Source organism: Lactuca saligna, chromosome 3 (assembly GCF_052625555.1).
Source record: "Lactuca saligna cultivar CGN05327 chromosome 3, ASM5262555v1, whole genome shotgun sequence".
NCBI lineage: Eukaryota > Viridiplantae > Streptophyta > Magnoliopsida > Asterales > Asteraceae > Lactuca > Lactuca saligna.
Genome location: NC_136419.1, coordinates 17,585,208 through 17,606,470, shown reverse-complemented (window position 1 = coordinate 17,606,470; position 21,263 = coordinate 17,585,208). Strand labels below are relative to the sequence as shown.

At 35.0% G+C, this 21,263-nt stretch overlaps 1 protein-coding gene across 1 annotated transcript; it reads right to left on the bottom strand.

Annotated features, from left to right (window-relative positions):
• Positions 1-2,038: 2,038 nt before the first annotated feature.
• On the bottom strand, positions 2,039-12,864 carry LOC145034609 (uncharacterized). The gene is made up of 6 exons (XM_078983054.1): positions 12,225-12,864; positions 5,967-6,041; positions 5,395-5,887; positions 4,908-5,293; positions 4,361-4,587; positions 2,039-2,382 (listed from the first exon to the last, which is right to left on the bottom strand). Exons 1-6 carry the CDS (start codon positions 12,696-12,698, stop codon positions 2,097-2,099), a joined length of 1,941 nt encoding a protein of 646 aa, XP_078839180.1. The 5' UTR covers positions 12,699-12,864; the 3' UTR covers positions 2,039-2,096.
• Between the last annotated feature and the right edge of the window lie 8,399 nt (positions 12,865-21,263).

Genomic DNA, 21,263 nt, shown 5'->3' with positions numbered 1-21,263 from the left:
ACTTTGCATGTTTTGACTTCCAGAATAATTGAGTTATTAAGAATAATCGAATTATTCAAATGGTCCACAATCGTTCATATGTTGGGAGTAGATATGAATGAAGATTGTCATTAATTGGTGTGTAGAATGTCTAAATGGTGTTAGACATAGCAAGGGTTGCTGAAACGTTCATGAGTGCTTATGAACTGGTTTTGAGCATTGGAATAAACCCGCGCTTGCTGGAATCACCTTATGGAATACGATATAAAAGGTGATCGTAAGACGATAATATCATATGGTCTTAAAACCTAGATATATGGTTTATTATTTGTTAATTGATTGTGCATTGATAATGCGAAAACGCATCAGTAACTTGATGTTATAAAACGCATTGTTGTGTATAGTTGGTTAATGAATAAGTAAATGCATATAAGTCGAAGTTTATCTGTAAATTTTATCCTAAGAGGATAGAAGAGATATCTTGGCCACTCGATGATTTGATTTGACTTATGTTCCGGGCCCGGTCAGAACTGAATTGATGTGTTCGATTAAGTTCTATGTCAAATAAATCGAAGATCGAGAAATCTAAATGCTAGACTAACCATTCCATAGGATTGTCAGCATGATATCTAACAGAGGACTGTACGATCCCTTATCTGAAGGACAAGATTGATTAGATCAGAGTTGACAGCGTCTTTGAGAGCTACGATTGCAAACCGTATTGTACTTGTATAGTTATTAGACTTATCCAAGTGGGAGACTGTTGGAATAGTGTCTAAGGCTATAACTATATTCGGTGGTGCATGGTCCTTTTGGGTTGCCTTCACCATAGCAACTTGAAGGATGATTTGTTAAGAGAGAGTAAATATTATAAGGAATAATATTTAGCTATTTGATTAATATGTCATAAATTAATTGGTATTAATTTGGTGATTTAAAGAGATTAATTAAATAAGAGGGTATAAACTGTCAATTGTTTGATAGTTAGACTTTAGACTGTAAATCCATTAGGATGGACCTTGGACGGATTCTAAGAGCTTTAGGATAGCTCAAAATCGTCCATAGGGTTATCTATGGAATGGATTTGGATAGCCTTAAGAGAAGATTATCCAATTAGGGTTTAGGGTGAAACCCTTAAGGAGTCTAAAGGTATAAATAGGCCCTTGGGATGTGGAATTCGGGTACAACCTTACAGAACCTAAAGCAAGGAACCTCTGGTCGAATTCCATCCCCTCTCCTCTCTCCTAAATCATCTTGCTTGCTATTGGTGTTTGTAAGCCATTAGAGGAGTGACAATTGTGACTCTAGAAGCTCCAAGACAAACAAGATCAACAAGGGATTCAAAGGTATGATTCTAGATCTGTTTTAATATTGTTGTTTAACCTAATTAGCCATTAGAAGTCTTGGATTCAAAAGCATGTTTATTAGAAAGCCTAGATCCAAGCAATAGGGTTTTGCATGCGCACATAGGAAAGTTCTTATGGCTAAAACCCAACATAGTTGATCAAAATAGATGAAGATTCTTCATTTTTTCAATTGATTTTGTATAGACAAAAAGTGAGACAGAGTTGATGAGGATTAAAAAAAACATACTTTGGTATTAAAGAGAAGAATGGATCTCAAACTACTCTTTCTTTAGTTACTCCTCGAGCGTTTTATTACTCCTCTAGCGACAGAAGTTGAATATATTGAAGCCCTGTCTTTTAGAAAAATGCTAGTAACGTGTAATATTACAAAGTAACTCGACTTGATGATTCATTCCAAGGTTCTAATTGATTATATAAGTGTGTTTACAAATACATAAGAGCCCATGTATCATAAAGTTGGATAAGCCAAAGGTTATAGAATTTACGTACATAACTCATATTTATAAGACTTAAATATAAGCAATCATTGATATACTATTAGTTACAACATATTTTATTATTATGAATATGATAATGCAACTATAGATTTTTTCTGTCCAAATCTGTATCCCTTTCACCTCTAAAAAGTTAAGACTCAAGCACTTGTGTAGTCATGTCACCTTGGAGAACATATGAGAAATCAACAATAAAAATTCAGAAAACATACGCAATATATGATTATGACCAATTATTATTTAAGGAAATAATATGTTATCCGATTGTATGTTGTTTGCAACCCTTTGGCCCAAAGTGTTGTGAGCTACGTCTAACCATCTTTATGCATAAATAACAATAATGCCCTTGGCATGACCAACAACATATGTGATTATTATTCCCAACCTTCCCATTAATCTGACCACATCGAGGGCAAGAATGTTCACGATCACCAAAAAGTTCAGCTTGAATCTGCCCCATCACTTGTCGTGGATTCATCTGTGCCTCCCAAAGTCTAACTTCTTCTTCTTCTTCTTCAGGAAAAAGTTCACAAACTCCATCACTATAACAATTATGGTCAGCATTAGTTCAATTTCAAAAGAAAATGAATATAGGATTTGATCACAAAGTGATACAAAATGAATGATGACGAATAGAATGATGAAGGAATGGAATGCCCATGTCATGGAATACGTAAACGGTAAGGAAATGAGTAATTATGTTCTATGATCATGTTTGGTTGGCTTGTACGATTTAAATTATCAAATGATTTTTTTATGTTACATATAACTACAACGTGTGTGTGTGTGTATATATATATATATATACATACTAACCGTTGCCCGCGCAAAGCGGCGGCGGTGAATAGTTTCTTTCAAGCAATTAATTCCATTCGGAGACATGATATATTTCTAAGAACACTTACACCATTATCGATCGGTTTCACAAAAATAAAAAGTGCAATGCCAAAACCAAAAAATATTGTGGTGGTGGATTCCATAAAGGAAAAGAAGATGAAGATTTGAATTAGTCTCCAGTCAACTATATTTTATGCAAAAAATTAGGAACTCCAATTTGAATGAGCTTTTAAATTTCAAACGATTTGTCGAAAAGAAGTGTTTCAGATTTCGAATGCACCAGATACCAGAGAAGAGATATTATATGAGTACAAGTTGGGTCAAAATTGATGAAAATACTAATTCAATCCCAAAAAATAAGAAAATACTAATTTAAATATGTTTTTAATACTTCTATCCCTAGCATTATCATTTGTAAGATATATATTATAATATTATTATATTAATAGTTGGTTGTACTTTAAGCTTAAAAAAATATTATTATTATATTGATTCTATTTATAGAAATAGTAAGATTTTTTTATAAGGTAGTATAGATATATAAGGTATAGTTTTAACATTTTTGTACATATTTTACATACATGCCTAATCACAAAAATGATCAAAAGTGTGTTATTAAAAAAATGACCACATTACCAACATTTATCACAAGATAACCATATATTTTATGAGATTATTCTCTTGTGAAATTCAATTTGTTTTTGCAAAATTTTGATGTCATTTTGCTAAAAACAAGATGCAATTTTCATATAACTTTTTATAAGGGTTTTTGTAGTGGGGATTATTAACCCTATTATTTACTATTTCATAAAAAATAATTCTAGTTACTTTGTTTTTGGGTTATATTAAAAAAATTTATTCCATTCTATGATGGGTCTAAAAAAGACAAAAATAATAATAATAATAATAATAATAATAATAATAATAATAATAATAATAAATAATAATAATAAAAAAGAATAAAAAAAAACATTTTACCTAAGGGATGAAAATTAACAAAATGGAAGGAAAATTAGATTCATTTAGGAATGATCCATTTCATTTCATTACTCTTGTTTCATTCCACTAGAATAAATCATTATATCCCTTCTCCGATTCTATCATATCAAACACTACTTTAATGTCATCAAGAAAGAGAGAGTGAAGGAGGAAGGGGGAGCATAATGATGCAAGGGTCATTTTTAAGGACAACTTCCAAGATTTATTTTTCTTATTAGTGTTATTTTAATTTTAGGAGTTTTTTAAATAAAGATTTATCTTTATTAGGAATTTTCTACTAACGAGATAAAATCTTTATAATTTAATATTGTTTCTTAGTCATTTTAGGACCAAAGGGCTTCTAGACTAATGGTATAATTGTCCTCTCTCTCTTAGGTCAAGGGTTAAAGTTCCGTCTCAGACACATGTGGAATTATAAGTTATTTATGAGTAGATTAAATTTGTCGTTCCAAAAATAAGTCATTTTAGGGTTTCTAGATTATTATAAATATAGTAGCCGTCATATAAGTAAAACAGTTTTTGGAGTTTTGATTAAGTTTCTGAAAGAATTTGTGAAAATTCTTAAGAACATAGACAGTTTTTGTTGTTCTTTGTTACCGTTAAGCTCGGTCATTTCTGATACGTGTTAAATATGCATCATATGAGAGAGAGAGAGAGAGAGAGAGAGAGAGAGAGAGAGAGAACCTGAAATGATCATATCCATCAATGACCTTCATACACCGATAACAAAAATATTTCCCACAATTTTGACACGCCATTTTATTACACCCAGCAATTTTTGAAATCGCCATTTTACACCCCGGACATTGTTTTGAATCACGAAGTATTTCCTTCACACTCATAAGCTCTTGAATCATATCTTGTTCACGTCTCCTTTGTTCATCTTTTATTTGACTTGAGCTTTGTCTCTCCTACATCATAACAAAATATTTTTATTAAAGTTTTAATATTAGTCATAAGTGTAAATTACTAAATTATTGAAAACAACAACATACTTTACTCTTTTTACCAATATATCCGTAATAGCAATATAGTGAATGTACTTACATTTTTTTTCTCATAATAGATGATACTTACATTTTTACTAATAGTACCAATATGCAACACATATAACATCAACATACTTACATGTCTTTAAACATATTAGCAAATACTTACATTTCATTACTGATAATAACATCAATATGTAACAAGTACATTACCGTAAGAAGATAAATTATTACAAATTTACCTGCAAGATTCGAAGCTTCATTTCGGGTGTAAGACATGTGATTCCAACATGGCGTTTGTCCCTACAAAGAGTGCAAAAGCTAAAGAAGCATTTGGAGCACTGAGCATGTTGATCTTCATCTTCTATGCATGGTGTTTCACATCTTGGACAATAGACCACATCAGACATTGATTCGAGTGTTTTTTGTAATGTAAGTGATTCCCATTTTTCAAATTGTTCATCACCAAGTAAACACTTCAAAAGTCCAGGTGGAATCATCCCTCCACATTTTGTAGTAGGGCAAGAAAGCTTGGTTACTGTGCCTTCTTGTATATGAATGTTCGCATATGTCTTCATGCATTTTTCACAAAAGAAATGCTGACATGGCAATCTTATAAAATCGCTACCTATGGGAAAGTTGACATATACAACGAACTTTTACCAACACAAAGAAATATAAATTCATAATTAATAGTAAATGTAATCCCAGTTGAAAATCAAAACTTACCAGCGAATTCGCTAAAGCAAATGCAACATTCATGCAAGTTTTTACGAAAAATTTCAACTCGTTTATTATCATTGTAACTCTTTAATGAAGGGATATCGACATCTGGAGAGACAAATCTCGAAATTGCCCTTGGATCATTGTTGTATTTAACACCATAAGGGCCAAGAAGGATTTCTTTGTTAAAACCAAGATAAGAAAGAGCCGAACTATGCAACCACTCAGCCCATGAGTAAACAACTTCCTGGCCTTCCTGTTCTTTCCATATTGAATCCAAAATAGAACACAAACTGGAAATTTTTGAAGAATTTAACCATTGTGTGGAGATTGTGAAATATGGAGAGAGATGTGTAGGGTATGATTTGGGTAATAAACATGTTAAAACAATCGGGGGAAGATATTGAACTTCAAATGAGTAAGAAAAATCTTCTGAATTGTTAGAATTAAGTTTTGTGGAGATTGTTAGCTCTTTAGGAGTTTCAATGTATATATGAATCTGCATAATAACACATAAATATGTAGTTAGTTTCATAATTGTAACTTTGAATAATTTTTCGTGAAATTGCTATTGGCACCTGAAAAGTCCGCAACCCACTTTGCTTATTGAGGATGAATATGTTCTCTACATAAATAGATTCCATAGCCAGTATCTACAGTTTAATAATTGACATGGAGAAGTTAGGGCTTGAATACGCATTTTTTGACATTTTGTAACATATGAATTACAAATTATAAACTATGAATAACATGTTTTATGGTTTAGATTCCATTTTCTTATGGTTTGCATTTCACACTTCATGATAATGTATAAATTGCAAATCACACCTTAAAAACTATTCATTGCACCTTATAACTTTTAGTAGTTAGTATATAAGTTTATAACAAATTCAGGAGATCCACACCAGTAGAGAAGCTGCAGAGGGACACTTGGAATGTCAATAGGAAAGGTCAAAGAATATAAGAATCATGGTGGTAGGTAAAGGTAAAATAAGATTGTTTTAAAGAGTTATTGATTAGTGGGGGTGGAAGAAAGAAAGATGCAACAAGGTAAAACGAGAGGTGCAGAAAGTGCTGGTTCAAGCAAAGTATATAACATATGAAGAGATGTACAAGAGATTGGATACAAAAGAGGAGGATAATAGAGAAATAAAGAAAGAAAAAAAGGTCCCTCATAGGGTGTTAAATGAGAGCGATAAGCATACAATAATATACCATGGGAGAGGATCCGGAGGACCCTAGCAAATAGAGGGCTTTTTATTAGTGGATAATATTATTGTGTATTTATCTTATTTATTGTATTTATTTATCTCCTTATTTATAGCGGTATTTGTTGTAAATCCATTATACATAATCCATTCTCATTAATTGATGAGGTTGATTTTATTACTTGTTATATGATATCAGTCATTCATCCGATTTCCCCCTTCTAAACCTATTCATCTCTTTCTTCTTCCTGGGATCTCACCATGACAGAGTCCTCTTCTTCTTCTTCTCAAGATAACCCTTTCTCAATGAAAACTCTATTGCACCTGATGACAATCAAGCTTTCCTCCAGCAACTACCTTTTATGGCGGAATCATCTTCTTCCCCTCTTTACTTATCAGCTATTAGGGCATCTCGATGGTTCTTCTCCTGCTCCATCGACCACCGTTACTGTTGAAGAAAAATCTCTCCCAAATCCAGACTATCTAGTATGGACTGAAGCTGATCAGCAAGCTATTATTCTCTTGCAGTCTTCTCTTACTGAAGAAGTTGCAGCTGAAGTTCTTGGTCTCACCATGGCAATATGTGACCAACTATCTGCAATTGGTCACCCGATTGTTGAAATTTATAAGTTGCATTGGTTTCTTTGTGGTTTGGGTCCTTTTTATGAAACTTTCTCCACTGCAATAAGGGCTACCAAACCTGCACCTTTGTTTCGTGATTTGGCTATACAAGCAGAAAGTCACGAGTTGTTCTTACAGTCTCTTCATGGTACCCCTTCTCCTCCTGCTGCTTTTCAGGCTCAGAATACTCACACTAATTCTGCTCAGGGTAGGGGTCGTTCCTTCAATTATCGAGGATCAAACTCTCGTGGCAGGAGACGAGGTCAAGGTCGAAGACCACCTCATTGCCAATTGTGCAGAAATAATGGTCATTATGCGTCTTCTTCTCTGCAACTTCATACCTATGCTACTCAAGCTCCCTCTTCCGATGAAAACTGGCCTTCCATGCACAATGTCATGTTACTAACAACACTCGCGATTGGCATGTTGATTCGGGAGCCACATATCACATGACTCCAACCTATGACTCACGCAATCATCCGACATCATATTCAAGTAACAATAAAGTTGTTTTTGGAAACGGTAAGAAACTTTCAATCACACATACGGGTTCATCGACTATTTCACATCATATTCCTTTACGCAATATTCTTGTCATTCCAAATCTTACCAAGAAATTACTTTCTGTGAGCAAGTTAACCACTCATCATTCGGTTGATGTTCTATTTTCTCAACATTTTTCAATATTTAGGATCGGAAAACCAAAAGAGTTCTTGCTAAAGGAAGCTATGAAAATGGCCTTTATGTGCTCAAGGATGAACCCCATGCTTTTGTAGCCACCACCAAAGCTTTAAAAAGAGCCTCTTATGATTTATGGCATGCTCGTCTAGGCCACGTGCCCCTTGATGTTATTTCTACTATGAATAAATTAGGATTTTTGTCTATTACTTCTTTGTTGCCAAAACCTACTGTTTGCACACCCTGTCAACTTGCTAAAGGACAACGATTATCTTTTAATCTTAATTATAAACGTTCATCTCATCCTTTAGACTTAATTCATTGTGATTTATGGGGTCCAGCTCCTATTTGCTCTAATGAGGGTTATAAATATTATGTTGCTTTTATAGACGATTACTCCAGGTTTACGTGGTTCTATCCACTTACAACTAAGACATGTTTCTATTCGGTGTTACCTACATTTATTTAATTTTGTTCAAACACAATGCTCACGAAAGATAAAAGTTTTTCAAAGTGATGGTGGCACGGAATTTGTTAATCACACAGTACGCAAAATTTTTGAATACAATGGCACATTTCATCGTTTTTCTTGTCCATACACACCGCAGCAAAACGGTCGTGTGGAACGCAAGCATAAACATATTGTTGAAACCGGTCTAGCTATGTTATTTAACGCTAGGGATGGCAAAAAAGCCCGAAACCTAATCATTTCGGGTCAGGTAACGGATCGTTATCGGGTTTTGGGTACGGAGTGGGTTCTCCTCGCCCCGACCCGCCCCGCCCCGATTATATATATATATATATATATATACACACACACACACATACACACACGAATCCTTATGGTGTGAATGATCATTTTTTATGTTTTGACGTATTACACTAAACTTAAATCAAATCATCTTTTTATTTATAACAATTTTTATGTTTTGACATATTATACTAAGCCTAAATCAAATAATTTTTAATATAACATCTAGTTTATTTTATTAAAGTGATGCATCATATTTTTAATTTAAAAGGGAGGCTAAAACATGTATTTTTTAATAAGACATCGGGGTACCCTAAAACGGAATAAAAATTTTGTTATGAATTGTTAAAAACCCGATAAGATACCCGAAACCCGACAGGAAAACCCGAACCCAATGGGGCGCCCCGATAAGATACCCGAAAAATATCGGGGCAGGTTTCGAAAACCTGCCCTGCCCCGAACCCGCCCCGTTGCCATTTCTATTTAACGCTCATGTGCTGACTAGCTACTGGGTGGATGCATTCACTTCGGCAACATTCATTATTAATCATTTACCGACTCAGGTGTTACATAACAATTCTCCTTTTCAGTTGCTTTTCAATCAAGATCCGCAATATGTGTTTTCTCATTCAGAATCATCAATATATTCTGAACACACAAGCTAATTATCAGCCTAAATTACAGATTTCTAGCCTATAAATCAGCTTTACTAAATTATCTACAATTATTGATAATAAAAGACTGTGATAACAAAGATATTTTGCTAATTAATCTAAAGCATAAAATCAGCAAGAAATTCTGCTGAAATATCTTTGACATACATCCCCTATCCCCATTTAAATGGGATTCATGAGATCTGTTGCTATTTATTGTTTGTATATGCAATATTTACATGAATAAACATGTTATTAACAACTAGAATAATCAAATAACTATTAAATTTTTTTTGACTCAAGCACCAACTTTTTAGGCCAGAAACGTATGCCTCACACAACATAGTGTCGGGGGTTGACTCCGCAGGAACCACACCTAGGAACACTAGACCATGGGTGCGGTTTTGTCCCACGCGAAAACCTTTTTGTGCCGTATAAATACCCATCACTTCTCATTGTTAAACTCACACCATGTTCTATCTTTTCCCCTCTATTCCATTCATTTTAACAACCAAAATGAATCCTAAAAACCGGTCGAAGAAAATAACATGTTTATAGTACAACTGTGCCAAATAGAAACATTTTCATTTTCGATCCATAGATTCTAGTTATCGTCCCCAAGTTGATGTTCCTATTTAATCCCCTCTAAAATTTCAATACCACTATGTTTAACAACTACCCCTTGGATGCGCCATATACTAACCCAACATGTTCAACAACTTCGTTGTTTTTCCCGATCAACTTTCACCACCAACCCTATCTTATAACCCTTCAACCCCAAAGCCAAACTTCATTCTACAATCTAACCCAACCCCTCGACGAGTTGGATGATGAAGCCGTACGAGAAACTCAATCCCCCTCAACGACGCAAAGGGAAAGAATTGGTGATGAATAAAAAAAAAGCCAATACTAAAGGGTGAAGTCTGAGAGAAGAGTTATTGTTGACGCAAGCTTTGGTGGACGTTTTGGAGGACGGACATCAAGGAAATGCACAATCAATTGCTCATTTTCAACTATGCATTACTGAAAGTTCAGGGAGAAATGAGTGTTGGTAATGACTACCGTACTAAACATCAACTAAATCAAAGTTCCGAGAATTGTGAAGAGTGTTTTGATGATAAACAAGTTATACAACAACCTAAAAACCCAAGAAACGGTCAAGATGCTAAAGAAATTCTTAGTTTTTTTTTTCAATTATGTGATTTTCTATTTTGAAGCAACCAAATATTATGTTTTTTTTTATGTTAGTAACTATTTTTTATTTAATTTAAATTATTTATTAAGTGAAAAAAAGGAAAGGAACCATTTCTCTGGGTTTTGAAGAGCGGGGAAAATGAAATGGTTGAGTGACGTATAAAAAGTGAAAGATGATAGATAGTATTTGAGGAAACTTGTGGCCTTTTATGTTAAAAATAAAAATGTTATACTAAAACTTACTGTCATGTCCATTCTAATTGATTTCAATAGTGTGATAGACATCTAGCTATTTGACGACCAATGAATGAAAGCTTTTGATATGATGAATGTATAGTTAATGATTAGGGTTTAGGCTCCAACCCTTTAGAATCAATCAATCCTTTATTCAACATGGTATCAGAGCACTAGGCCATAGCCTGTAGGTATTCTTTATATATTCTTATGTAATTGTCTTTTGAGAATCAATCAATCCTTTATTCAACATGGTATCAGAGCACTAGGTTAAAACTTTGTTGTTGACCACAACCCACAGTCACTGCCTTCCACCTCCGACGACCTTCTCTAATAGTCGTCGGAGGTGTCTTTATTTTGTTCCATATTTTTCGTTTTCTTTTCTTTTCCGTCTAAATAATAAAATAGCCACCAGCACCAAACTAGAGCTCTTTCATCGGTTTCTTCCACTGCCTCGTCTACTTCTACCTCCTGCTTCTGGGCCTTCTGTCTCCTCGACTGGCCACTTCTTCAGATCTCTTTTCCGATTCAGCCCCTTCTGATGTTGTTGTTGCCTCCCTTCGATGACACCTTCTCCGTCGGGCAGCCTCTGATATGTAGTTGTTTCTTTCTCTATCAACATTGCAGTTGCCGATCTCACCGGAATTGGCTCCGTCCACCGCAGCTCGAACCCTCTTTTTTTCTCATTGCCTTTCTCCGGAGTCCTCTTCCGCTGGTTGCATGATCATCACCGCTACCGCCCTTTTTCTCTTTTTCTACAACGGAATCAACTATGGCTGCCGCTTCTTCTCTTTTCTTCTCCGACGATCAGTCGATATTAGCTGCCATTGTTAGAGCTCTACCACCGCCGATGCCGCTATCTTCATCTAGTTTTTATGTTTTTTTTTTGTTTGTTTTTTTCTTTTTCCAGTTTAATCACCTCCACCCGATCAAAATGAAGGGGGGTGAATGTTAGTTATTAGGGTTTAGGCCACAGCCCTTTAGGGTTTAACCATTAGCCTGTAGGTATTCTCTATATATTCTTATGTAATTGTCTTTTGAGAATCAATCAATCCTTTATTCAACATGTATATTTCCGATTTTACCAAAATCACAAATGCTCTGGTTTTCAGATTATTAGACTGCTCCAATTTAAACCAAGAATCTCGCATAATTCTATTAGTGAATGATTTCAACTGATAGATTACACAAATAGGACTCCAATTGATGATAACGAAGGATTTTGATTTCAATTGAAAGAAACAAATAAGAACACCCATGTTCTTATTCAATACTTTATGAATATTTTGAGATGATGCTTAATGGACTCAGTTTACTAACAATAAGCATCTTGGATTACAACAAGCATTAATCTTGGCAATAAAGATAATGGCAATAATCCTACATCGAGCGACACCAGTCTATAACCCAAATCACAACGAGTTTGCAAGATTAAGTCAATTAACTATTACGTCAATACCAATCAAACTTAATTAATGAAAACAATATAAAATTTACCTCATCCTCCTGTAATTGATCATTAATACTCAGTAATTCCTCCGATAAATCAGGTTCTTCACCAATTAATCTCAGCCTTTCTAACCTTTTCACCACATCATCGTCATCATCTTCTTTAACATCATCCTTATTTGCACCAAATCCCTCATTGGATTCCTTCTTCTTATTCTGTTCTTTCCCTTCTTGTAAAGACTCAGCTTTGCCTTTATTTCCATCTCCATCACCATTATCTTCCCCTGGTTTTGGGTGAAATTTCAATGACCCGAGTTCAGATTTGTTCGGAGGTGATTTAGGGATTTTAGGACTGGAATCTGAGATGGGTTTTGCAGATGAAGAGGTGGAATGTTCTGTTGATGATATTGGATCAGATTGAATCTCTTGATGGATGTTGTGATCATGAAGGGGTCTGAAACTCCAATTTTCATCAACATTCTTTTGGTAAGATTTTCCTCCTCCTCTGCCACTTCTTCTCATCGTTGAAGTTGTATTTGAAGACTTGAAACCCCGCCCGCGCCGCCGCCCGCCGCCATCTTGTATCGGTCATTTATAGGTTCTCAGGGAAACTACTGAAAGATAATCTTTAATTCAAAGACTTGTTTACGAAGCAAAGCGTCAAGTAAAATATTGAGGCTTCCTTAAAAAATTATATAACAACTTATCACATGTAAGAATTGGGATTTTGAAGCGTATTTAATATGCCATGAGCACGTTAATGGTTTCCTTTGATATCGTAAATAAAGAAAAAATAAATAAGGAAATTAATTAAATCTTTGACGATTCTAAAGAGTTTCTAACAAAATGGTGCTTTTTATTAAAAAAAAAAAAAAAAAATTATAGTTTCAAAAATAATTACCAGACGTCGTTTTGAAATTTTCTTTTTTAACTTTCAGTTTTTTAACTATTTTTTTAATATATTTATTTTTGACTATTTGTAACTTTAGGCTAATAATGTTATCATCCGATTAACTGAAATTGATACTAATGATATATACTATATATTGACTTTGGCTGACTCTAGCCTTACAACAGAGGATTGAAAACAAAAACAATTTCGTTTTCATTTTGAGGGATGCTTCAAAATAATTAAACAATCTAAATTTCACTTTGTTGGTCATTGTTAGTGTTTTTAACTTTTGAAGTTCAATTGTTTTAATGAAATGTATTTGTGTCGTTGTGGGCTATCAAAAAAATATGTTTGTAATTGTCAAATAAAAAATGTAGACCACTGTTAGTGTTTTAGGTTTCAAATGCATTGAAGAAATTACAAACGTGTTAGTTTTAAAATAAAATTGTCAAACTTTGGTAGTAGTAACGAGCTATTGGGCTTTTAATAATGATATAGAGCGTTGGGTATTACTGCATATATATATATATATATATATATATATATATATATATATATATATATATATATATATATATATATATATATATATATATATATATATATGTATATATATATATATACATACGTTGGGTATTACTGCATATATATATATATATATATATATATATATATATATATATATATATATATATATATATATACGTTTTATTCTATCGCAGACTGATCGTTCGTCATCTTCATATCATATTCTGTATTCTGATATTTCGTTAATGGAGGTATGTTTATACAATATTTATTTTGTTATTGTTGACTAATCGTTCATCAGATGCATATAATTTTTGTTCTCTTGATAATGCATACTAATCGTTCATCAGATTCATATCATATTTGTTCGTATGATATTTCATTGATGAAATTCATACTTTTAATTATATTTGGGTGTTTTTCAAAACAAAGATAATATTGATAACAATAACAATGACTTTTCGGATAACAATGGTCGGAATGTCAAGCAATCCAAAGTGAATCAAGATTTGAAAAAAAAAAAAAAAGATATGGGATTTGTTTTGGTGTTGGTCATGATAAGAGGAACTATCCTCAAACAGTGGTCAAGAGAGAGTAGATGTTTATTTCGTCAAGATATATTAGGAATTGAATAGTGTTTTCAATTTAATCTTATTGGATGTTATGGAGTTTTATTTCAGTCTAATAAGGATATGGATTCATTAATTTTAAGGGTTTACCCTTGTAAGTTATGCTTTCATTCAATTAATATTAATAATTTTCATTTTGAGTTTGATTAAAATTTCATACATTTTGTTATTTATCATAGGGTTATTGTCATTGTTGCCCAACAAACTTTAGTATATTGGTTTAAACGGTCCCTCGTGACTATTTTTTGCATTTGAAGGGTACAAACTTGTATTTTTAGGTTTTAAAAGGTCATTATAGAAAATTTGAAGGGGTCGCCCAGTGACACTCATCCTAATCAGCAGGTTTAAATTCCAACTCAATTGCCACGTGTAACACCTAATGTAATGCTTTCTTTAGAACCTGAATCCGATCAAATCCCTTACCATCTTCCATATTCACCTGCTCTGATGTTGTCTTCTCCGGCTCTGTCGCTGTCTTCTTCGGCTCCAGCGATGGACCTGATGTTCACTCCGGTAGAATCGAACACCAAGCATAGAGTCTATTATGGTGAAGATCGATTGAAGGCTTGGTGTGGATGGGATGCATTCCTTCTTTTTCCAAGGTTAGGAAAACCCGTCATTGTTTTTTGTTCAAACAGAAACCCAAAAACCAAGTTAATCCCTTGTTTAATAGTTGTTAAATAGATCTAGAGAGAGAAACTAATGAAGATGAAGACCGGTGAAGATGAAACTGATGTTACCTCGATGAAATCGAACCCCAATCGATTTCGCCGCTCCTTTCCTTCACTAACCATCGCTATCTTCGTCTTCAAAGGTTCACGGACCATTGTGACGAGTAATTTTGTTTATTAGAACTGACCTTGTTTATAAAATTGAAAAGGTTGCTTGAAATCGGTATCATATAACCTTTAACGGTGGAGCTAATCAATTCTTCATATAACCTTTGACGGTGGAGCTAATCAATTCTTCAATGGCTTCTTGATTTTACTATCACAATCAACCGTCGATCTAAACTCTTTCCACCTCCCTCTTCGTTAGACCCCTAATTTATCACCCATACACATACCCAACCTAATAATTTCGCCATTAATAAACCCACTACCGGTGATGACAACCATAGAAGGGCAAGATAGAGTCTTGGCAACGGCTCAACAAATTGTCAAGAGCCTAAACATCAATACCAAAGCAACCGAGGATATGATCTTGATTTTCTCAAGTTTTGATAATCGGTTGTCTAACATCACCGATTTGATGGAGGGAGGTGCCAGTGATCGGTTTGTATTAGCAGAGAAGATTATCCTCCGGTATGATTCAGGTCTCGGTGAACCTTTGTCCAGGAGCTCTTTGCCATGGGAAGAGTCGTCTACAGAAGCTGCTGAGTATTTGGAAGTTGTTGACACAATTATCCAGTTAACGGAAGACCTCAATATCCAGTCCGATGCCGACAGCGAGATCATGGATCGAGCTGAAAACGCGCTCCAGTTAGCCAAGAACCCATCGAGTTGAAAACACGCTCTAGTCATCTCTAATCATCTTATCATCTAAATATGTTTCATCTTCGTCTCCTTCGTAATCATCGTCAAAAACCATATCTCGTGGAGTTGAAGATGATCGCCAAGAACCCATCGATTTATGTGTACCCAAATAAGGGGTAGTGGTGATGTGATTTTTGAAGGTTGTGAATCAATGGTGGTTTTTATTGCTATAAGATACCACACAAACACACCTGGTAATCCACACAAACACACCTGGCAACGATGAGTCGACTCACCACTGAGTCATTTTGACTCACCTGCCTAGTTGGCAGCTGACATGGCACTATAACCTTCAAAAATGGGTAAAGGTACCAAATTAACCGGTAAAACACAAGTTAGTACCCTTTAAAGGCAAAAAATAATCACGAGGGACCATTTAAACTAATATACTAAACATTGTTGGGCTACAGTGACAATAACCATTTATCATATGCATACAGATATGTTGTAAATGTAGTTTGTTTTCATATTCGTATAGAATAATTCTTCGTAATTGTGTTATACATAATGTTATATGCAAACATTTGTTAGAATGGTTGTTATAAAAAATTGTAGAATGTTAATGTTTATTACAAAATACAAAATAAACAAAAACACAATTTAATGTATGTTTTTAAATGCATTTTGTTTTTCTATTCGTGTAGAAAAAGTGTTCCCAAATGCGTTTTAATTAATGATTATGCAAAGATTCTGTTAGAATTGTTATTATCAATTTTTTGCAGAATGTTAATTTGTATTAGAATATACAAAACAAACATGAGCAAAATAAATTTAGTGTAATTCTTACAGAATAAACTATGGTAGAATGATGTTAATTTGTATTAGAATATACAGAACAAACATGATCAAAATAATTTTTTTTGTAAATCTTGTTTCAAATATTCTGATAGAATAAGAGTATAGTATCTTCATTGTTTTCTAAGTATATGCAGAATGTTAATGATTATGCAAAGATTATATTAGAATTATAATTCCTACAGAATAAGACTCTCGTAGAGTTATGTTAATTTGTATTAGAATATACAGAACAAACATGAGCACAATAATTTTTTTTGTAAATCTTGTTTCAAATATTCTGACAGAATAAGAGTATGGTATCTTCATTGTTTTCTAAGTGTATGCATTTATGCCGTAATAAATCCGAAATGATATGTAAATTCATACGAAATAATTTTTTTTTAAGTTTGCTGAATAAAATAATTAAAAGTCAAATTTACGCAGGATGATAAGTTGTGAAGTCTTATCTATGGAATGTATTGTCTTTGGAATATGAATTTGTCAAATATTTACAATATCATGATGAATAATAGGATTTTGTGTTGATTCTTATCTTTACAATGTTTCTAAAAATTCAAAAAAATAAATAATTGATAACAATCAATGCAGATATCACGCCTTTTTAGTTACATATCAATTACACGGTTTCTCATTTTTTTAATATATACTTAATTGGCTCAAAGTTTGTAAGATTGAATTTATTTTGCTTTCTCCAATCATCTGGTGTTCAATCGTGTTGTTAATTATGTAACATCCGGAATCTCAGGTACATTATTCTAATATTTTATTTTTGGAATTTGTGAAGGAACTCGGCGAGTTGATGCTTAGACTCGCCGAGTAGGGTCGCGGTTGATAATCCGGGTTCGAGTTTGACTCGGAGAGTCCATGAGTGGACTCGGCGAGTCCACGCTGTTTAATGAAACCATAATCCTCCGGGGTTGGAGCCTATTTAAGGGCACTCTTAGCCTTCCATTGCGGCTACCAGTCCCTTGAGAGCACCCTAAGTGAGATAGATCGTTTGGGAGGAAGGAGAAGCCATATTTGACCTTTCTATCTTTGGTTTAGCAAGAAGAAGGTGATCAAGAGCAAGAGGAGACTGAAGGAGGTGTGGTTCTAGTGGTTTCATAGTTCAGAGACTTCAACTTGAGGTACTTATTCGGACCTTCTTCAGTTTTGGTATTGACACCTAGAGTTAGGGTTTCTAACCTCCTTTGAGGATGTTTATGTGGAGCAATTGGTCCCTTATCGAGTTTATGCTTTGGATCTGGACTCAAAGAGGTCCAGAGACCTTAACCCTTGGAACTTTATGAGTTATCTTGGGAGTTATGAGCTTAGGATGCCATTTTTAGGGCTAAATCTCCAAATGATACCATCTAGATGATATATGAGTGTCAAGGTCTGGACTTTACGTGATTATTATATTTGGGAAGGACAGATCTATGGATTTGAGGAACATATCTGACCTCAGGAGGTCAATGGAGTTTGTGCATGGCAGGTACTCGCCGAGTTGTTCTTGAGACTCAGCGAGTTGAATCGGGGTAGCCCCGCGCTTCTTACCTGGGGACTCGTCGAGTAAAGGGAGGGACTCGATGTGTTAAATGGGACTAAAGAGTTAAGTGGACACAGGTGGACTCGCCGAGTTGCCCAAGTGCACTCGTCGAGTCGGGTCAAAGTTTGACCGTTGACTTTTAGGGTTGGGTCAACAAGGAGGGCCTTTGAGCCAAAGCAGTGGTAAAATGGTCTTTTACCCTTCTGAGGGTGCTTAGAGAGAGTAGAGTCTAGTTCTGAGAGTTATATTTATGATAGTATTACTTATGTGTTTAGGCGGAGGCTAGATCGTATTTCTACCGAGTCAGTGATTTACTGGGACATCTGAGGTGAGTCTTTTCACTATACTTTACCTAGAGTGGTAATTAGAGTTATGTGCCAGAGTTATCGTATGCTATTATGTGATGTGTTATATTGCATTGTTTCTATGTGGTTTATATCATGTCTATATCATAGTATATCAGAGTTAGAACCGAAAGGTTCACAGAGTAGGACCAGAGGGTCCACAGAGTTAGGGTCCACGGGCCCACAAAGTTATAGCCTCGAGTGGCTAGTATGTGATATGTATGGTATTTTGGGGAACTCACTAAGCTTTACGCTTACAGTGTTATGTGTTATGTGTTTCAGGTACCAGTGATGATCGCGGAAAGGCGCCGGCATGACTCGTACACATGCATGGATTTTTATGCATTTTGATCTTGGGAATATCATTTTGTGAGCCAAAGTATTGAAACAATGGGATTTTGTTTTTTAATGTGTTTGATAAAATGTGTTTAAAAATGTGAAAATATGTTTTAAATTTTACGGTGTTACAATTTGGTATCAGAGCCTTGGTTTGAGGGATTCGGATGCATCTTCGAGCGTATCTGAACTCAAACTGAGGAACTGAGGAAAATTTTGATAATAAAGCAAAAAAAATTAAGAAAAAGGAGTAAAAGAGTTTTGAAACAGGCAGAGCAGGACCGTGTGTACGATCAGCCAGCGCCCGAACGGTGATTTCCCAAAATACCCTTACAATAAGTTGTAAAAGAAATGTTATGTTATATGAATTATATTATGCATGCTAGAGTAAGACTAGGTATTCTTATTAGGACTAGAGTGGTCTGATATATGATGCCTTAGTCTAGGGATTTTGCTATTAGGAGTGCTTGAGAGTGTTGAGATAGCAGCAAGGAGCTTATGAGAGTTTTGCTAGTGAGTAGCACATGATTAGAGAGAATAGTGTACTTTGGATTTGGGGCTCTAGGAGGAGGACTTGGTGAGAATGCTGAGTCGGTGTGGTCGGTAGTATTGGGCCTGTACTATCGAAGGCATCGGGTCAGTACGCAACCCAAGTAAAAATCCTTAGGGCACCAGAGATCAATTAGGGTTGGGATATCGAGTGTCTGTTCTTGGACTCGGCGAGTCTGGTCGCAGAACCTCAAACCTTTTCTGGTTAAGCCTCAAAGCAGTGAGTCGGGAGGTGACTATGTGGGTTGAGTAGGATAGGACTCGGAGATCGTTAGACTCGACGAGTTGAGTCGTGTTCTAAGAATTTTCAGAGTGCAAGGACTCGACGAGTCATCGGGATGACTTAGCGAGTAGAGTCAGTCTGGAGGATTGACTTTGATTTTGACCAGAGTTGAGTTAGTTTGACCGTTGAAGGGCAGTTTGGGACTAAGTGTTATATTTGGTATTAGTAGATTTAGGAGTTTTTGGAACAACAGTTCGATAGTTGTCTGATAGCAGTCAGAAGGGTATTAGCAAGAACTTCAGCGGTGCAGGTGACTTTCCTTCCAGTAGGAATGAGTCTAAGGCCAAAATGGCAGCCCATTTAGTCAGCAGTAGTTTTCGAACTTCGGTCCAATGCAGTAGTTAGTATGTCTGATGCCGTCGTGGCTCAGACAGGATTTATGTGTTATGTGTTCCGGGCTACGACCCGATGCAGTATGCAGTATATGTGTTCATGCTAGTCGATATGTTATGCTATGCTATGTTCAGTCAGTTTCGGACTTCGGTCGGATGCAGGGGCAAGGCCCCAGTTAGTCCGGACTTCGGTCCGATGCAGGGGACAAGGTCCCAGTCAGTTCCGGACTTCGGTCTGATGCAGGGGGCAAGGCCCTAGTTAGTCCGGACTTCGGTCCGATGCAGGGGACAAGGTCCCAATCAGTTCCGGACTTCGGTCCGATGCAGGGGGCATGGCCCCAGTTAGGTCGGACCTTGGTCCAATGCAGTGGGCAAGGCCTAGTATGTGCTTTATATGTTATTGTATGGTATGTGGTAGTTTGGGGAAGCTCACTAAGCTTTTTGTTTACAGTTTTAGTTTTTTGGTTTCAGGTACTCAGTTTTCAAAGGAGGACCTCGGGAAGATTGCAATGCACACACCATAGTTAGACAACCTAGGATGTTTACTCTGATGAAAAGAATAGGTTTCAGAATTAATACTCTGAATTTATGTTATGACTGGTGATATGTTTAATAAATATGATTTTAGTAATATTTCAAAAGAAATTTTTAGTCTTGATTTTTAGGTCGTTACACTAACCTTTCTAGGAGTCATCCTAGTTGCAAGTCTTCTATAACCTTCTTGGTGGTCCTTTCTTACATTTCTAATGTTCCCTTCCACCGTTTTGATTTTAACATTCTCATGTTCTATTTTTCCCTTCTTTCTCTTTGGAGATTTCTTTGAATGTGCATCATTCACTGCCTTTTTTCTTTTTACAACATTTTCCTTATCTTCCATATCCACACCAATTTCTACCTTTTCATTGTCTCTCTTTGACCCACTCATACTCTCCATAAGTAACTCATTTAAACTTCTTGGTTTTTTCCCTTTAACATTTTCTTCTGCAGATTTCTTAGTATCCTTAGCAGGTGTCGTTCTTGCAGAACATTTCCTTTTCATCCTTCCTACACTTGTGCTATCAATAGTTATTGTCTCTTGTTTATCTTTGTTATTAGCTGTTGAATCACACAAACATAATTACTCATTGTCTACTCATTTGCATTACACACACATTATTTAATAACCCAGTATCACTAATTTAAATATATATTCGAAATTTAATAATTAAGTTTGTCATAATTTTTACATTAAAACCATTTATCATAGAATTATATTGTATACGATTACAAATTGTACTATAACTTGAATACAATACATAATGTTACACTAGCCATATCATAATTATATACTATA

Bases quoted from the DNA above. Each gene is read 5' to 3' on its own strand.
- LOC145034609 (XM_078983054.1), bottom strand. From the start codon at position 12,698: ATGAGAAGAAGTGGCAGAGGAGGAGGAAAATCTTACCAAAAGAATGTT. The intron at 6,042-12,224 runs GTAAATTTTATA...ATTAAACTGTAG, and splicing joins ATCAATTACAGGAGGATGAG to ATACTGGCTATGGAATCTAT. The intron at 5,888-5,966 runs GTGCCAATAGCA...GTTATTATGCAG, and splicing joins GTGGGTTGCGGACTTTTCAG to ATTCATATATACATTGAAAC.